This window comes from Eurytemora carolleeae, unplaced genomic scaffold (genome assembly GCF_000591075.1).
Source record: "Eurytemora carolleeae unplaced genomic scaffold, Eaff_2.0 scaffold383, whole genome shotgun sequence".
NCBI lineage: Eukaryota > Metazoa > Arthropoda > Copepoda > Calanoida > Temoridae > Eurytemora > Eurytemora carolleeae.
The window spans coordinates 195,188-213,105 of NW_019396487.1; the positions used below are offsets into that span (position 1 = coordinate 195,188).

At 32.6% G+C, this 17,918-nt stretch overlaps 2 protein-coding genes across 2 annotated transcripts; both read right to left on the reverse strand.

Annotated features, from left to right (window-relative positions):
• Positions 1-11: 11 nt before the first annotated feature.
• LOC111704184 (heat shock protein 67B2) lies at positions 12-8,300 on the reverse strand. The gene is made up of 7 exons (XM_023476339.1): positions 7,640-8,300; positions 3,949-4,160; positions 1,472-1,572; positions 1,210-1,254; positions 747-812; positions 610-661; positions 12-114 (listed from the first exon to the last, which is right to left on the reverse strand). Exons 1-7 carry the CDS (start codon positions 7,657-7,659, stop codon positions 80-82), a joined length of 531 nt encoding a protein of 176 aa, XP_023332107.1. The 5' UTR covers positions 7,660-8,300; the 3' UTR covers positions 12-79.
• Positions 8,301-9,206: 906 nt separating this feature from the next.
• Positions 9,207-17,903, reverse strand: LOC111704183 (leucine-rich repeat-containing protein 57). Its single transcript, XM_023476338.1, has 8 exons — positions 17,774-17,903; positions 17,582-17,648; positions 17,290-17,332; positions 16,731-16,844; positions 16,369-16,471; positions 14,714-14,770; positions 12,218-12,327; positions 9,207-9,707 (listed from the first exon to the last, which is right to left on the reverse strand). Exons 1-8 carry the CDS (start codon positions 17,882-17,884, stop codon positions 9,590-9,592), a joined length of 723 nt encoding a protein of 240 aa, XP_023332106.1. The 5' UTR covers positions 17,885-17,903; the 3' UTR covers positions 9,207-9,589.
• Between the last annotated feature and the right edge of the window lie 15 nt (positions 17,904-17,918).

Consider the following 17,918-nt stretch of genomic DNA (forward strand, 5'->3'; position numbering starts at 1 on the left):
TAAGAAAAAGAAAAAATCAGTTTCTTTATTTATAAATATTTTAAACTAGACTTCCTAAAATATAATCGGAATATTGAGACTATTTATTCTGTTCTCTCCAGTCAGCAAAACTTCCTTAACAATATTTTGATTTGAGGCTAAAGATTATAAAATATATAATAAATATCATAACTATTAGATCCGTTAGTAAAAATATGAGTTCACAAATAAGGAAACGTTATGGAATGTTGCCTTTATTGTCTGATTTAAGGATAACACGATTAGCATAACAAAGAATTTAAAACATTTTTTTCTGAAGTTTGCATTTCCATATTTGAAGAATTACGGGTTTCAAAATGCGTAATTACATGAAAGTTTGATTGCGTATTCCACAAAATTTTACGCTCATTGTCTCACTTTTGCGCAATTATGAATTTAGCGGAAATAAGCGCAAATGGTGCGCCGGAAATAAGCGCAAATGGTGCGCAAAAATAGGTTTAATAATGATTTATTCATGATGTGTTTTTGCAATGAAAGATCAGAGAAAAGTGTAAACTCTTAATTTAAAGTATTTCAAATTATTTTTTTTCTTCTCTTTGTAAAGTATGATCACGAAAAAAATATCCTTACCAGTATAAACAGCTGTGTTAGAGAAACCAAGAAGATTCACAGCTGTTTCAGCCTTAAAGAACAGAATTACTATCATTGTAAAACTTCCTTTGATTACTAATTTGAAGAAAAGACTTTAGCGAAACACAAAAAAGTACCTTAGAAGCTCTAATTCCTGCCAGACAGGAAAATATTATTGGATCCTCACATTTTGGCATCGGGACCTGATAAAAATAACAACATAATGGCTCGTCAGACCTGAAAACTTTAGAATTGGACAATGGACATTGGACATTGGACACCCTCCTGATCGCTTATTGTGGAAACTTTTAATTTAATTGTTAATCCTCTGTTTTGGAAATCCCTGTTGGATTGTGACCAATTAAAGTTATCTCATTGATTGCACTCGCAAATTTTCCAAATTCTGGGCAATCTGATTCTCTTCTTATTGGTTGAATTTTATATAGTTTCCAGGAGTTGATCCCGATATCCATAATTCTAAAATTTCAGCTAAAAACTCATAATTCAAACTTAATATTTGTGTTAAAATATCCAATTTAAGAAATGGAAAATTGAAAATCAGAAAATAGAAACTGTTTAACCTTGAAAATCAATGTTTACCTTATATTTTTCAAGAAATGAGTCCGAATTCAACGCAAATGCAACCTAATATAAGATTTGTCATGCAGTCGTGTTTTGAAGACTACTTTGAACTCCGTAAATACACTGATATAATATAGAATTAAATGTTGAGAAAACCTTTTAGATAATATTAATTGTTATGTATTGAACCAGCACTGAAGAAAATAAATTTTAAAAAACCTACTCCGTCGTTTGTGGGAAACACTGTAAAAATCCAAAACAATTATTTATCAAAACAAACCTCCACTTCTTTGAGAGGGATATGAACAGCACCTTGCAAGACTCCATCTTCAACCAGTTCAGTTTGATTACGTACATCAACAATCAATGCAGTTCCATTCGCTGCAATAGGAGTTTATAACTTTAGTCTTTGGACTATATATTGTTGAAATTTCCAATGACTCTTATTCTAAAGAGGGTCAGGCATTCAAAAGGATTCTCTCTAAAAAAACAATTCTGCCTAAATAAAGGGTGTCCAACGAAAAATGGCAGTTGGTGATTAGTTTTAACATGTCTTCTTCCTTGATTTGATAAGTTTTTGACAAGTTCATAAAAACCAAAGAAAATTACCAAAAAATATCCCATGGCTGTCATATTATTGTAACAATATATTTGAGTAAAAGATTTTTTGAACGGAGTAAACAATAGAATAAAGCTCTTCGCTCTTAACTTTGAAATCATTGTTACTAAAATATAATTGCTTTGTAATATTTTTATTGTTCTCTTTGGATTTAAAGAACTTGTCAAAAACTTATCATATCAGGAAAGAAGACATGTTAAAACTATTCACCATCTGTCATGTTTCGTGGGACACCCTGTATGTGAAAGATCTCGTTTTTCTAGGTTAAAAATATTTCATAATGTTCTCCCATGGTTTAGTAGTTAAATCCGCAAGTCATTATTACAAGTAGGGATGTTAACGTTTTCATTTTTTTGAAAAACGATCGTTTTTTTCGTTTTCCGATCGTTTTTTGTTTCGTTTTCCGATCGTTTTAAAAACTATCGTTTTTTAAAGTTTTTAAAACGATTGTTTTTAAAATGATCGGAAAACGAAAAAAAAAACGATAGGAAAACGAAAAAAACGATCGTTTAATGATTGTTTTCAAAAACGATTAACAACCCTAATTACAGGCAACCAACAGTTGAAAATAACCATTCATTCATTCATTCATTGTGAAGTAATTCTCCATCTTCCAAATAGGAATGTTGAGAATATCTTGATTTCTTCATGTGTGGTCTGCTATAGAATCAGATGTAGTTTCAGTTTTTCTCAAATCAGCAGCCACTCCATTCTCAATGATTCTTATCATACAGTTTTTTAAACTGACCTGTATTTTTTGCATGTTTAACATCATAGGGTAAAGCATTCCATAGGTCAATAACTCTGTGTGAGAAAAAAATCTTCCTTATCTCCAGCTTAACAACAGGTTTAACAAGATTAAGACTGTCTTGATTTAACCTTGTGACTTGTTCTCTCAAACCAACAAATTTAAACCAGGTGTTCTTGTCAACATTGTCACTCAAATCCATTGCCTATCTTAAAAGTTTGAATTATGTCTGCTCTTTTTCTTCTATTCTCAAGTGTTTGAAGATTCAGCTCCTTGAGTTTGTCTTCATATGTTGATCCCTTTAATCCAGACACAAAGTAGACTGCTCTCATTTGAACTCTTTCTAAAACATCACAATCTTCTTTCGTCCATGGATTCCAGACACAGGATGCAAACTAAAGATGACAGCGAACATATTGTTTATAGAGTCTGATAAAGGTGAAACGGTCTCTGAAATGGAAGGCTCTTGTCATTTGACCTAAGGCTTGGTTGGCCTTCTGAGCAACATGCCCAGTTTGAACATGCACCATTCAATACAACCCTCTGTTTCCGGTCAGTTAACCAGCTTCTTATCCATTTAAGCAGGTTATCCGTGAAACCATGGGCTTCTAACTGTGTCAAAAGTCTTTCTCTGGGTACTTTATCAAAAGCTTTCTGGAAATCTAAGTATAAAATATCAACAGAGTCCCCCTTGTCCACGGCTGCAGTAACAGTTTCCATAAACTCAAGTAAATTAGTAGTTACATACTTATTTTTCATAACGCCATGTTGAGAGGATTGGATCAAGTTGAATTTTTCCAGGTGTAGAACCATTTCATTCCATGAGCTTGCAGGGTATACTTGTTAATGAGACTGGCCTGTAGTTTTAAGCGCTACCTTTACTTCCTTTTTTAAAGATTGGTGTAACATTGGCGTTTCTCCAATCTGATGGTACAAGACCTTCGCCCATTGATAAGTTAAAAATCAAACTCAAGGGTACACTTATTTCATCACAGAATGTTTGTAAAAATTTTACAGAAATACCATCTGGACCCGGAGCAGAACCAACTTTCAATTTCATTATTTTTTTTCTCAGACTAGCTTCCTCAAAGATGATATTTGGGAGACATGAGTTTGTTAGTTTTCTAGTCACTGGAATAGTTGTTATATCTTCATCAGATTTTCAAAGATTCAATCTTGATCAGAAAATACTTTAAAGATTATCGTTGTGAGAAGGACAAAACACTATAAATGTAGCCATTGCGCCAACATTCCCTTTCATATGCTTTAAGCTTAGCATTTTTTATATTATACTGTAGATCTAAGAATTAATGCTTTCAATAAAGCTGGCCTCTACTGACTCTACTAAATAAGACAAAACATTCCTTTCTATTAAATAAATAAAATTCACCTATATGCTTCTTTACATCGTTGAAATCTACGGTATTGGGAAGGTGAATACCGGAGGAAACCCCCATCACATGCTCATTCCTCCAAACACATGATCTCAGGGGTTTTAAGACAAGGGCCTTTGGAAAATAGCTTGGTTGAAGATGAAAGGATGAGAATCCTTGAATTCCCCAGGTATTCAGTCTAAAGATAGCTGTCCACTGTCCAAGAAGCCTTGAAGAATTATAAATCTTTATTAAACTTTGCATGAAATTCAAGGAAGACAATTAAAGGTGTGTTTAATTAAGGATTACACACAACAATGAGACGATTGTACGAACTTAATACTGTCTGTTTACTCATATCTATCATGTTTTGCTTCTGTGAACTCTTTTCTGGTTTGCCATAATAATAATAATAATAATAATAATAAACTTTTTGAATTAATTTGATCTTTTAAAATGTTTAGTGTATATAAAAGTTTGAAGTACAAGGCTAAGTAAGGTGAACCCGAGAATGACTCATTAAATTACACCTGTAGAAAAACTAAGCATGAGTGTTCTTCTTTCTTTGCGTTTAAAAACTCGTTAAATTATAATAAAAACTTAACGTTGTGTACCGTCTTATGGCATGATCAAATGTCAATAAAACAAAATAAACTATAGGGGCTTCGTCAACAAGGGAGGAAACCCCCGGACGCCATTAGCCTCAACTATGCAGACACGAGCCTCCGTTATACAGAATAATTTCTTTGAAATTCTTGGTTTTTACATGTAGTAAAGAAATTCTTGTACTTTTTTCGAAATAATGGCATAAAAAGTTTATCAAAGATCAGAATTATTAATCAATTAATATAAATAAAGACAAATCATGACATTTGTTACGCAAAAAGGTAAATATTTAGAGAAAAAAATCTGTAACTAATTTTATTAGAGATATTATCTTGATACCTTTTTTTAATTTTTAAAGATTGATAATAAAAAATTTGACATTAGCAAATAATCTGAATGTATAAATTTTTTCCAAAAAAAGGTATTGCTTAAATCAAAGGTTAAAACAAAATAAACTAAGTTCAATTCAGAAATGAATTTCCAAATAAATAGCCTCCTTACTGCGTAAGAAATGTTTTATTGTAAAATATAAATCTTATAGATTCTTTTTCCCCTATGTTGAAAAAAAAAAATGTAAAAACCAAGAGTTTTAAGGAAGCTGTGCTGTATTACGAAGGCTCGTTTACTGCATAGCGGAGACTCTTACTGCATGACGGAGGCTCGGTCTGCCTAGAAAATCTCGGAGGCTTGTGTCGCATTGCGGAGGCTCATGGCGTCCGGGGGTTCCCTCCCTCCGTCAACCTAATCTCTGAAATATAATTCTCAAGTCAACAATCACAAAATAACCCTAGTCCTGGCTTTCAAAATAACTGAAGACATAAAGAATTTTGATAATTTTTTTTTTAATAAATTCAAATCTAAACGAAATACTTAATATCTGCGGTACTATTGACAGAACAAAAAGGCCGACCACATTTTGGAAATACCAGAATTAGGAGAATTGTGTGATTATTGTTTCCAGAATCATACATGGAACAGTTGGTTGATATGGAACGAATGCCAAAAATAATTTCGAAGATCTAAGACGACCTTTAAATCGTCTTTCTACTGTCCAATTTCGTGGGGCACCCTGTATCTTTGACATTTGTGTAAGTATTACTAAAAAAAACTCTGATAAGTTCTTTATTAATGATTAAAATTTAAAAAGAAGTGCCTCGATAGGCATTCAAAAAAAGTTTATTAGATATGTTATCCGACGCCTAGATCTCTAAGTGCAAAAAACCCTCTTGTTATTCTTGCAAAAATGTTTGTAGATTTTGTACAAGCTTAATCTTATTCTGTTATACGTACAAAACTTTAAAACTGAAAGATCAATTATTTTGTTATGATGCACCTCGGTCTGCCTAGTAATCCCTGACTTATTGTAAATTTTCTAAACCCAGTAATATATTCCAATATATTGTAAACCCTTTTAATATTAATTAGATGGAGATAAAATTGCTATAATACATACATATAGTTAACAATTTAAAAATAGTTGCAGATATTTTGCCTGTAACATTATAACTTGTATGTGTATTTCTAGCAATAAACTGTCTTATCTTATTTAAACTCTGTATCAAAACCAAATAAATTTCGAAGTTTTCATTTTTGATCATTCTACGAATTTGAGTTATTGGAGAGATGTAGAACATAATCCAGATTTCATAACAATCCATATTTTGAGATCAACCCATAACAAAAAATAACCTAATTAATAAATCAAAATAAAGAATAAATCAACCAAGAAGATATTTTATGAAAATTGATTAACGGGGTAAGTTTCCTGCAAGTTTCTTAAACATTTTCCCGCATTAACATATTAAATCGATTAAAAGAACATTGCAGAGAGGACCAGAAAACTGTGGAATTAATGTCACCGTGAACCTATCTTTAACTGACATATTTCTAAACATATTCAGAGAACTTTTTTTTAGAAATAGTTCATTTGCAAATTACAAAATCCTTAACAACATTATATTTCATCAATAAACAATGAAAGTTATCAAATGTCATTTCACATGCCATTATTTTAATTTCAAATATACTGTTTGATTCAAATCTGTATAATGTTCTAAAACACCGCCATAAACGATGTGATTTGAGAGATTTTGGACTTTTAAAAGTTTCTGCAAAAATGGGAAAAGTTTAAGAAATATGACATAGAGATGTTTAAGGTATTTTTCAAGGGGCAACTTCCCAATTTACCCAAAATGTGTAAATTCCATAACGGCGACCCAAAGGTTATGTTAGGCCTTCTAAGGCGCCACAGGCTAAAATGGGAGAAGGCGAGCGCTGAGGCTAGAACAGGCTTGGGAAGTTACCTAACATCAATATGGTTTATTCTAAATATTTGTTTTTCATACACTGAAACACAATGCCAAATTTTGACCATGACAGAAAATTTATACAAAAAACGAAACTAAAACGGAGCGTGCTCAAACGATAGTTTTCCTTTTTTCTCTCATATAATAAAATATTGCAACGTTAAATGAAAGAAAACTTAATCAGAATAGTTTCAGAAATGGTGGAAGTATTGTTTTTAAGTTTTTAAGAATCCTATCTAAACGAAACCCTTTATATTGTCTTAGCTTAAAAAAAGGAATAGGTAAATTTGAAAATAAGCCAAGAAGTATTTCAAATTAAAACATTTTCAGATTGAAAATGAATCCAACCTGACAATTCAGTGCGGTTTTAAAAACCCGACTTAAATTACATAATGCAACCTAATAGAGACTTTACACGCACCTCTGCTCCATTTAGTAAAAGTAAATTCAACCCATATAAGGAATGAAGTCTGACTGCGTCAACCTTGTAGCACCGGCTGTCCATAGAGCTAGGTACAGTACAAACTGGGACCGGAAAGGTTGACTCGGCTCGGATATTTAAATGTACCACAGTTGTCCGTTTTTAGTTAATAAACATTAATTCTTCAGCCCAAACCTGACCCTCAGGCCCCATAATCTTTCACAGAACTATTCCCCGCTAATTAAGTACAGAAATACAAATTGTGCTTTTGATTGTATTTAGCTACCATGTCTACGGGCTAAAGGATTATGTTCAGAAGTCAGGACTTGACATTTTTTACACAAACTCTTTCTTTTTTAAAGATTTACAACTTTCCTGCTTCCTTTACTGTTCATTTTGTCTGAAATAACGCAAAAAGGTGTTCACTATCGGTTATAGATAAATTTCTTATCACAAAAATGCAATATAGTTATCACGGAAATTACAATAGTTTTTTACAATTTACATGCAGTCAACGACATATTAAGCAATAAATTTTCATGATTTTCAAAAAGATAGTAGTTTATTTCAAAAATGTCCATCAAGTTACATGTAACGTGTTTCCAACACTAAATGTTTTCACAATACAATTAAGTAATAATAAAGAAATATATAGGCTGAAAATTCATAAAAAAGTGATACTCATGAAATGATAAATAAAATTTTACCAAAAATTAAAATATATAATTCTAAAATTAATTTTTCCATTGTGAGGAAACAGGGCTAACCTACAGGGCTACATACGAAGGGGGACACTTCAAGAGACGACTAAACAAAACTAATTCAATATTTTCCGCTACGTTTTTGGTCGAAGCTAATTGTAATATTTTTTCTTATTTTTTGCAAAATCATTTAGAAATCATTCGAAGTGAGGAAACCAATCTTTTTTGAGTTTTATGTCGTTCTTAATGTCTCTTTCTTTGTAAGCAATGTTTAAATGGAATGTTGTAACTTAGCCCTATCCCTGCGGGGTACTTGAAAACCAGGATATGCTGGGGGGGGTATATTTGACCCTTCCCTCTCTAAATCCTATGTTTCGTGTCCAAATATGACAAACGATACATCATTGAAAAGCTCTTATGCTCTACTTAAAGAATTTGCAAATATTTCTTTGCAAAACTTGTGCAATCCGTTTTCTTATGGTATAGGCTTTCCAAAAGCCAAAAAGCTACAATTTACCAAAATCTGACAACTAGAAGCGTGTCAAAACAAAGATTTAGTTTGTTACAGGAAAAAATGTATCCCCCCCCCGTATGAATAGTGTTTCAGTCGTTTGTGTAAAAGTTATTTTAAAAACATTTTTTATCTCAAAGAAAATATTGAAATTTTTTTTTGATAAAATAAGTTAAATATAACATTACAAAAAGAATTTATACAACATTAATACAGAATTTAAAAAAAATTACGGTTTCCAAATCAAGTTGAAACATGTAAAACACCATCTCTAACCTTCTCCAACAAACTATTTTTATCCTTAGGATCACAGGAGAGCTTTGTGAACAGCTTCAAGATATCAAAGCTCCTCTACTGCAGTGGTTTTACATAAATTGTTAGTTTTAATTTAGTATTTCTTAAGAAAAAAACATGGTTTGATGATTCGATTTTTAAATTTTTAAGACTGAGGTTCAATTCATTTCTGTTCTTCAACCTGGATCTTATGTTTTGATTTTGTACAGAGTTACCCATAAAGGATGAGACTTCAGAGACGACTGTACGAAATTTATACTGGCTGTTTCTTAATATTCATGATTTCCAGCAGCTGTTGAGTTCTTTATTTTTTCTTCGATATTATTAAATATGTTTATTGTCTATTAAAGACAGAAGTCTCAATACTTTAAAAACGTAATTTTTTAAAAGTTTTAGGTCGTCTTTACAGTCTCATCCTTTGTGAGTAACCCTGTACAATTTGTATCAGATATTGAATACAAATGGTGGGTTACTTCCCTGATGAGTTTTATAATTATTTTCAGTTTATATATTGTATAATGTGTATGAATTATACAGCAAATTATGTTTGGAATAATGTCTGTTTAAGTTGGATTATTTCAGCACAAAAAAAAACAGATTTGGATTAGTCTTTGAGGTCGGAAATATTGTGTGGAGTATCGTGAATCTTGAATACTTGATCTCAATATCATATATCCGTATCCGTTTAAATTATCCCTGTCTTCAGTATACTTTCATCCATCTCTTTTAACCAGTCTAGTAGTGATGTCCAAATTTTATTCAGTTGGACGTTAGACTTAGTTTCTCTGACGCAAATTCAAATATTTCATTAATTTGATTCTAATCAAGTTTACGCTTGACTGCAGTATAGCGCTCCATGTACACCGCATACCCAGGAACAGAATCAAGGCTCTTCACGTCGAATAAGTTCCCTTCAAGGGAAACCAAAGAAACAGAACTGAAAAAAATATATTATTATTTTTAAATCCCCTGATGTAATGAAAATAATATGATAATCTTCTGAGGAAAAAAATGTAATAATGGAAATTCAAGGCCACAGACAGGTAAAGAATGCATCAAGATTATATCATCGAGTTTAAGAATTCCATTATTTATTACATTTTTTATCCTCATAAGATTATTATTATATCATATTTGTGAGGTTCCATGGGCACATACCCAAGAAAATATATTTAAAAACTCCTGGTGAAATAAGACTATTCAAGTTGGAACAATTGACATTATGAAGGACTGCAAATAAGTTTAAATTTCATTGAACTATCGCTGTTTTTTATTTTCTAATGTTACAATGCTAAAATGTTAGAAAGCCTCTTATAAGTAAAAGTTGATTCTTTATTTGAAAATAATTCATGTGGTGTCATTGTTTCCTTAGTTTATTTTGTTAATCAATTTGTAATGCATTTGCTTGTTTTTTTTTTCAAGTGGATGCTATATTTAAATATAGCATATAGTTTTTAGATCGGGAGGAGGTAGAGAATAGTAGTGGGTTTTCTTAATCTACTGATCAAAATAGTGAAACCATTTATAGAAGAAATCGCTTGCTGGATATTAGATACTAAATCTTCCAAAAAAGTAGAGAAAAGTGGGTTGTTAATTTTATACATTTTGCCCCCCACCCCCATTTCCACTGTACTGTCAGGACTAGGGTTAAGATTTAAATGGAAATTCCTGAATAAAGGTATTTTAATACTTCAAGGAAACGAAAAAGGTAAATGAGCATGAAAAGGTAAGTTTGCAACTTTGTATGTTTTAATAAAGGAAAAAAGGTAAATTTGCATGTTTTAATAAAGGAAAAAAGGTAAATTTGCATGTTAAATTATAAAAGAAAATGTTAAGTGAGCATGTTGTCAGAACAAGATAATTATGTTAATATCAATATTGATTTATGATTAAATGATCAATATAAGGAGCGGCGGTTAAAAATAAGTATTCTTTAACAAGTGTAATAATTTCCATTCTTCATTGCTCTGAGCGTGTAAGAATATACTTTCTTTCAATTCTTACATAAGCCGAGCGTTAAAGAATAAAAATTCTACAATCTACAGTGTAGAATTTAGCTTTAGAAGATAGCTTTACTATGAAGTTTGTGCTCAGGCATGAATTTAATTCTTCGCTAAAGAGAGGGTCAACCTGAGTTCAAAATGTAAAATATCAAAACCTAGGACCGAGGGAATCCTGAGAAAATCCACATTTAAGATTTGAAGGAATTCAGGTTTCAGTTCTGATTTCACAGATACTTGAAAGTTCAATATATTCTCGCATGAATATTTTAGGGCAAATATATATAAGTAAGACCCTTATTATTTTAGCCGTATTTTGGGGGTCATATAAAACGATGTTTAGTCTAAAACGCCTTTAAATGGAAGTTTCTGCGCTAAGCATACATTTTTTATTTTTTTTTTTCAAACAGAGATCTAAATACAATGCAAACTGTTTATTAATATGCACATTTTTTATTTGTCAGTATTTTCTCTTAGTGTATAAACTTCTATGATAATAAAAAACAGTGCTTAGGATCCATTTAATTTTGATGCGGATCCGGATTCAAAAACTATGGTTCGCTGGTCACCTCAGCTATGAAGTAGGTTTTAAAAACAAAGCTACCTAAGGGTTTTACAAATTCTGAAAGTAGACAATGCCTAGAACCAGCATGTAGATTTTTGAAATTTCATTTAAATTATATTTTGTAGTTAGACTTATAGAAAGCGTTTGACTCTTTAAGTTTTCGGGAGATTGTCAAGAAATTTAAAAAGTTTTGAGCTTTCCTGCTTATTTGTTTTCATCCTATGATAAATTTATCAATGTAGAATTAACAAATCAGAAGAAATATAAACCATATAAACAATGTTTTATAGGGTATATATACTGGTTTACAGTGTTTATATATGATTGCAACCAAACAGCGGAAGATATTGCAAATTGCAATAATATTTGCGTAAGGCTGGGTAACTTGCGTATACTATATATGCGCTTCATATGGCAAATTTACAAATTTATTTTCGAAACTGAGGAGCAATAAAGAAAGCTTTAAGAATATTGTACATCTTAGGGCCATTAACAGAGGTCAATATGGTCTTATTTCTAAGAAATGAACGGTTTAATGTTAACTTTGTTATTTCTGATTATCAATTGAGGAGCCCGCATGCCGCAAAACATGTTTAGGTGGCGCTTGTTTACTTCTGCACCCCCCCCCCCCCTCCCATATTAAAGCAACCAGTTGCCAATCATATTTTAAATAGAAAATGTTGAGACCTTTCCATATAGGCTTTTATAAAACAATATGAAGATTGTATAATTTGAAGACTTTATTCAAAATTTAAAAGTTTAAAGATTTAAAATCTTGGAAAATTATAAAAAAATTTATTTGAACCCTATGACCCCAAGTTTTAAGTAAAACCATGTTCAGACAACACAAATTACACGATATCATAAGTCCTTAGTCCTTACCTATCTGAGAAGAGTTGAGAGGGAACAGCTTCTAGAGCAAGACAGTTTTCCTCTAGTCTTAGAGTCTTCAGTCTAGGACAGGCAGCAATACAGGGAGATACAGAGGACACCTAGAACATTCAAGGGATAAGAGGACACCTAGTAAATACAGGGAGATACAGAGGACACCTAGTAAATACAGGGAGATACAGAGGACACCAAGAACATTCAAGGGATAAGAGGACACCTAGTAAATACAGGGAGATACAGAGGACACCTAGAACATACAAGGGATAAGAGGACACCTAGTAAATACAGGGTGATACAGAGGACACCTAAAAAATATACAAGGAGATACAGAGGACACCTAGAACATCCTTGGAATAAGAGGACACCTAGTAAATACAGGGGGTTACAAAGGACACCTAGATAATAAAGAGGGATACAGAGGATACCTAGAATATTCAGGGGATAAGAGGACACCTAGTAAATACAGGGGATACAAAGGACACCTAGATAATACAGGGGGATAATAGGACACCTAGTAAATACAGGGGGATACAGAAGACACCTAGTAAATACAGGGGGATACAAAGGACACCTAGAAAATACAGGGGGATACAAAAGACACCTTAAAAATCGGATACAAAGGACACCTAGTAAAAACAGGGGATACAAAGGACACCTAGATAATACAGAGGGATAATAGGACACCTAGTAAATACGGGGGGATACAGAAGACACCTAGTAAATACAGGGGGATACAAAGGACACCTAGAAAATACAGGGGGATACAAAGGACACCTCAAAAATCGGATACAAAAGGACACCTAGTAAAAACAGGGGATACAAAGGACACCTAGATAATACAGAGGGATAATAGGACACCTAGTAAATACAGGGTGATACAAAAGATACGCCACCCCACTCAGAGCTCCTATATCTAGGTTCTCATCGTTGCTGTTCTTTTATCCTCCTCTCTCTTCACCTCCAGGATGGTACCGCTAGTCTTTATACTATTGTGATCTTTGTCTTGTCCATGTTCTTTCATCTCTTTTATGCCTTATCTCTAGCGGTGTTCTTGTTCCAGATATATGCCAAGAAGAAGATCCTAAGGCCTTCCAGTGTTACTATCATATTATCTTCTGGATCCTAGTTCCCCTGGATCCTCGTACTCTCTCTCTCTCTTTCTCCTGTGGCTCGTCCTGCGCGTCCTCGAGCTCCTCCTGCTCGAGCTAGACCAGGCGGCTCTTCTCCTCCTTGCTTCCCGTGTTCCTATCCTAGAAGCGGCCAGGCGACCTCTGCCTGGACTTAACTAGGAGGACTCTCTTGACCGAAGCCGATACCACAGATGTGTTACTTGCGATACCTAGTAGATACAGGGGGATACAAAGGACACCTAGAAAATACAGGGGGATAAAAAGGACACCTAGAAAATACAGGGGGATACAGAGGACACCTAGAACATTCAGGGGATACAACGGACACCTTGTAAATACTGGGGGATATACAAGACACCTAGATAATACAGCACAGTGCGTTTTCCTGGTTTGTGCATAAAACTGATCTGTGAAAAATCAAAGACGACATTCAAACCCTTCTGACTACGTTTTCTTAGAATGGCTTGCAGGGATGAATTAATTGAATATATTCATAACTTAATGCTACGGGACGATTTTTTTATCTGTGGACTCAAAGTACACACTCTAAAGGTTCTCAGCATATATTTTAACAGTATCATGATCTTAAACCCTAAACATAACATTGCAGTGATTTTAGGGTATTTCATAAAAAGTGTCTGAACTTTTTAATTTCAGCCTCTCAAGACGAATTGTGGAGAAAACAAGATTTATACAACTAAAATATTCTTAAATTTTTATTATTTGAGGTTTACCCCCTATAAAACATTGTTAACACGGTTATTTTTCTCCGATTTGTTAATTCTACATTAATAAATTTATCATTTGATAAAATTAATTAAGCAGAAAAGCTCGAAACATTTTGGATTGACTAATAATTTCACAAAAAGTTTCGAGTCAAACACCTTTTTCAGTCTAAACTAGACATAAACAACAAAGTTTTAATGAGATTTTCTCAAAAAGGGCTGAACAGGGATTTCTAAAAATCTACATGCTAGTTCTAGACAAAGGCTACTTTTAGAAGGTATAAAAATCTTTTGCGTTTTTGTTTTTAAAACCTACGGTGGACTAGATTAAATTATAAATACGATGCTTGGCTTGCCCATGACATATAGGACACTGATAAGTGTAAAGTTATGCCCAATCATCATACTGTTAGAATATATTATTATTATTATTATTATTAACAATCAACCTACAGACAAAGTACCATGACCTGTATGCTTGAATACAATGAAAGATATATATATGAAGGACTAATGAGTACACATAATACATTTACAAACTTGGAGGAATCTCAAACAATGACCGACTACTTTGTGAACGTATGAATCTGTGGTTAGATATTCTTAGAACAATCTCCTGCTTTAATAATTACTTGGTTCTGGTTTACGATGATTTCTGTTGCTTCTAACCCCTCTACACTATCAGGAATCTAAAAAATATATATTTTGTTTTGTTCTAGCTTTGCATATATTTGCAATAATTGACCACAAAAATTCTTTCAAAAATAGTATTAAAACAATGAGGAAAACAAAATTAAGTAGACTATATATCTTTTTTAACAGATAAACCGGGCAATCCAGAGGCCGAATTTAAAGAATTTGAGCGGCGGCTTAAATTTAAGCCGCGGCTTAAATATGGTTGGTTCCACTTAAAATTGTATTAAATGTTTCAAGATTCAAGCCGGCGCTGAATTAAAACCGGGGTTTGACGGATTTAAGCGGCGGCTCAAATTCTTTAAATTCGGCCTCAGGTCATATTGAATTACGAAAAGATCTCAATTTGGAATAAGTTTTGGCATTGGAGGATGTGGAAACTTTTCAGCGATTATTTCTTAAAAAGGGTTTACAACTGTTTAGTCTTCTATACAGAGCAAGGTTTAAAACCATTAAGCCTATTCTTATCAGAGAGAAAGGTGAAGATAAGTTCAGAATATCTTGATGAAGGACTCACATACCAGTGAACTAGTTCAACTCTTAATGACACAAGAACTAGCTGAATCCCCCTTTTACAAAGATCTAGCAAGACGAGTAGAACCCATTGATCAGACGATAGTAACAATAAACTCTACATCAGCAGCATTGCTAAAAGCACATACAATAAAGGAAATAATAAGCTAGAGGTAAATTCTTTTAAATCCCCGTCAGCTCTAACGATACCTAAAGTATGGTGGAGAAAACATGAATCCTGGTCTCTAGCTTTCACAGAGTTTAGAGTGGGAAATGCCAAGCTTGGAAAAAGTTATGATCATCCGAAAGATTTTGCAGTTCCAAATCATCTGGACAGGGTTTTGGCATGTTCTTTGTGCCTTACATTGACAAAAATGAAACACATCTTGTACATTGTACTGCAAAAGTAGATGTCAGGAAAAACTTGATGTAACACAATAGTAGATGTCAGGAAAAACTTGATGTAACACAATAGTAGATGTCAGGAAAAACTTGATGTAACACAATAGTAGATGTCAGGAAAAAACTTGATGTAACACAATAGTAGATGTCAGGAAAACACTTGATGTAACAGCAGAAGTCTCACTGCAGTCTTATATTAACACTAACAGACAACTGGGAAAACAATCAGTAAACGTAGCTAGAAAATTCCTTGGGGCCAAAACAATCTATACTTGCAAGACTATGTGACACAAAGATACATACTGCTAGAACTCAGGGACCAATTCTTCTCCAAAATTTATGTGAGGCTGAACTAAAAGTAAGTTTTAAGCAACTTGGTTTAGGATTTGCAACATATTGGTTAGAATAATGGTAAGGCCAAAAACTAGTTTTTAATAAATGCTTGCCCTTTAAATTCAAATTTTTTCTAAAGTAAGCATATATTTATAAGTTTACACCTCAACTTCAAATTAACCTTGATAATAGTGTGCACTGCATAGAACTGCTATTGTGTACCCGCTCACATCAGGCTATCTGCGTAGTTCGTAGAATAAGCCATTATTTTTTTCGAATAAATTAAATCTTTTTTGAGTGAACTTTTGCGAGACACTCTTATTGAACCTAACTTCTTATGTCTTACCTTGGTCAGACTATTGTTGGAAAGATTGATTGAATTGAGGTGTTTGAGACCGCAGAATCCAACAGGGAACTCTACAAGGTTGTTGTGAGACAAATTCACTTCCCTTCAAATATATTATTTAACTATTAATAAAATACAAAAAACTGTGTATTAAGAATTTAATTTCAATAGGACAACAGGTGGGTTTTTTGAAAACAGTTTTAAGCTATCTGCTGCAGTAATTTAATTATATTTTTATTTTTATATATTGGAAATTTGTTATAATGTTTACTTTGATTTACATGAAAGATGATAATAGAGAACACTGTTTCAAGAAATAATTTCAGGATTATAACAAAGAAATTTTTTTGAAATATACATACTTAAGATTCTTGAGTTTGTTGACCCCTGATGGAACTGTGGCTAGGATATTGTAGGATAAATTTAGAATTTCTAGTTTTATCAAATTCTCGAAACTCTCTGGAAGCTCTTTTATCCTACAGTCAAATTCTTCAAAATATAATGCGAGAAAATAAGATTAAAAATATTTTTATAAAAATATAGAAAACACACCCAAATAATCCAAATTACGCTTATATATTATATGCCTTCGGAAATTAAAGGATTTTATAACAGGGGGAGGGGGGATTATTTGTTAGGAAAATATACACCCCTGTGAAATAAACAGGTTTATAACTACTCTAAACCCATGCTACCATGTTTTTTCCAGTAAAATGAATATCATCAAAAATACTTGGCCGTACACTACACAAAGTATTGTATATAGTACAAACCAAATAACATAAATTCAACCATGGCTCTGGTCCTAAATCTGTGTTTAAAATATGCACGACTATATTGAAAGTTAACGTAATGAATAACGGGGTGAATTTAATTCATAACAAATGATATTTTGTTTTTCTCTTATTAAGAATTTGTTTCCTATTTTTAGATATGTTTAAGCTCTTCAGCAGTTTAAATGCACCTGTAACAAAGATTCTAAAAATATGAGAACATTTTTTTTAGCCATTTTATCACGGGTAAATACTTTTAAATGTTAAAAATGATTATATTTTCAGCCATTTCTCAATTATTTTAAACTATTTTTTGATAAAAAAATGTTCTTCCTTTATAGTTCTTAACAAACAAAATTTGTTCAGTGCCAAGGCCCAAAAAATAGGAGTTCTGTATTTATCTAAGAATTTGGAAAATATTTAATCATCAAATGTTTTACCTATATTAGCCGGCAATGAAGGGATCTTATTATTCGATAAATCCAAGTTCCTCAGCTTGTCAGCGACCTAATTTAGAAGAAGTTCTTAAACAGACTTTCAAGAAATAAAGCTTTCTGTTTTAAATTACAAAATAACCAAATGATACTCGTTGACAAATTAGAATATTTGACTTCGACGCAACTATTTCATACCTTCGCCAACTCCGGCGGAAATTTATCAATGCCGCGCTCCGTGAAGTTTAGCGCGCCAGTCTTTTCAGCAGTTTCTAAATGCTTCTTCAAGCTTCCAGCTGCATTACCCATTTTTCAAATTCTATTTATAAATCTGAAAAAAACG

What these genes read in the sequence shown, in the direction of transcription:
- LOC111704184 (XM_023476339.1), bottom strand. Translation starts at nt 7,659, where the DNA reads ATGAACAGTAAAGGAAGCAG. An exon ending in CGATGTAAAGAAGCATATAG is followed by an intron (nt 1,573 to 3,948) that starts GTGAATTTTATT and finishes CTCCTATTGCAG; the next exon opens with CGAATGGAACTGCATTGATT. An exon ending in TAACACAGCTGTTTATACTG is followed by an intron (nt 115 to 609) that starts GTAAGGATATTT and finishes AATATTGTTAAG; the next exon opens with GAAGTTTTGCTGACTGGAGA.
- LOC111704183 (XM_023476338.1), bottom strand. Translation starts at nt 17,884, where the DNA reads ATGGGTAATGCAGCTGGAAGCTTGAAGAAGCATTTAGAAACTGCTGAA. An exon ending in AACAAACTCAAGAATCTTAA is followed by an intron (nt 16,472 to 16,730) that starts GTATGTATATTT and finishes ATATATTTGAAG; the next exon opens with GGAAGTGAATTTGTCTCACA. An exon ending in CCAACAATAGTCTGACCAAG is followed by an intron (nt 14,771 to 16,368) that starts GTAAGACATAAG and finishes TATATTTTTTAG; the next exon opens with ATTCCTGATAGTGTAGAGGG.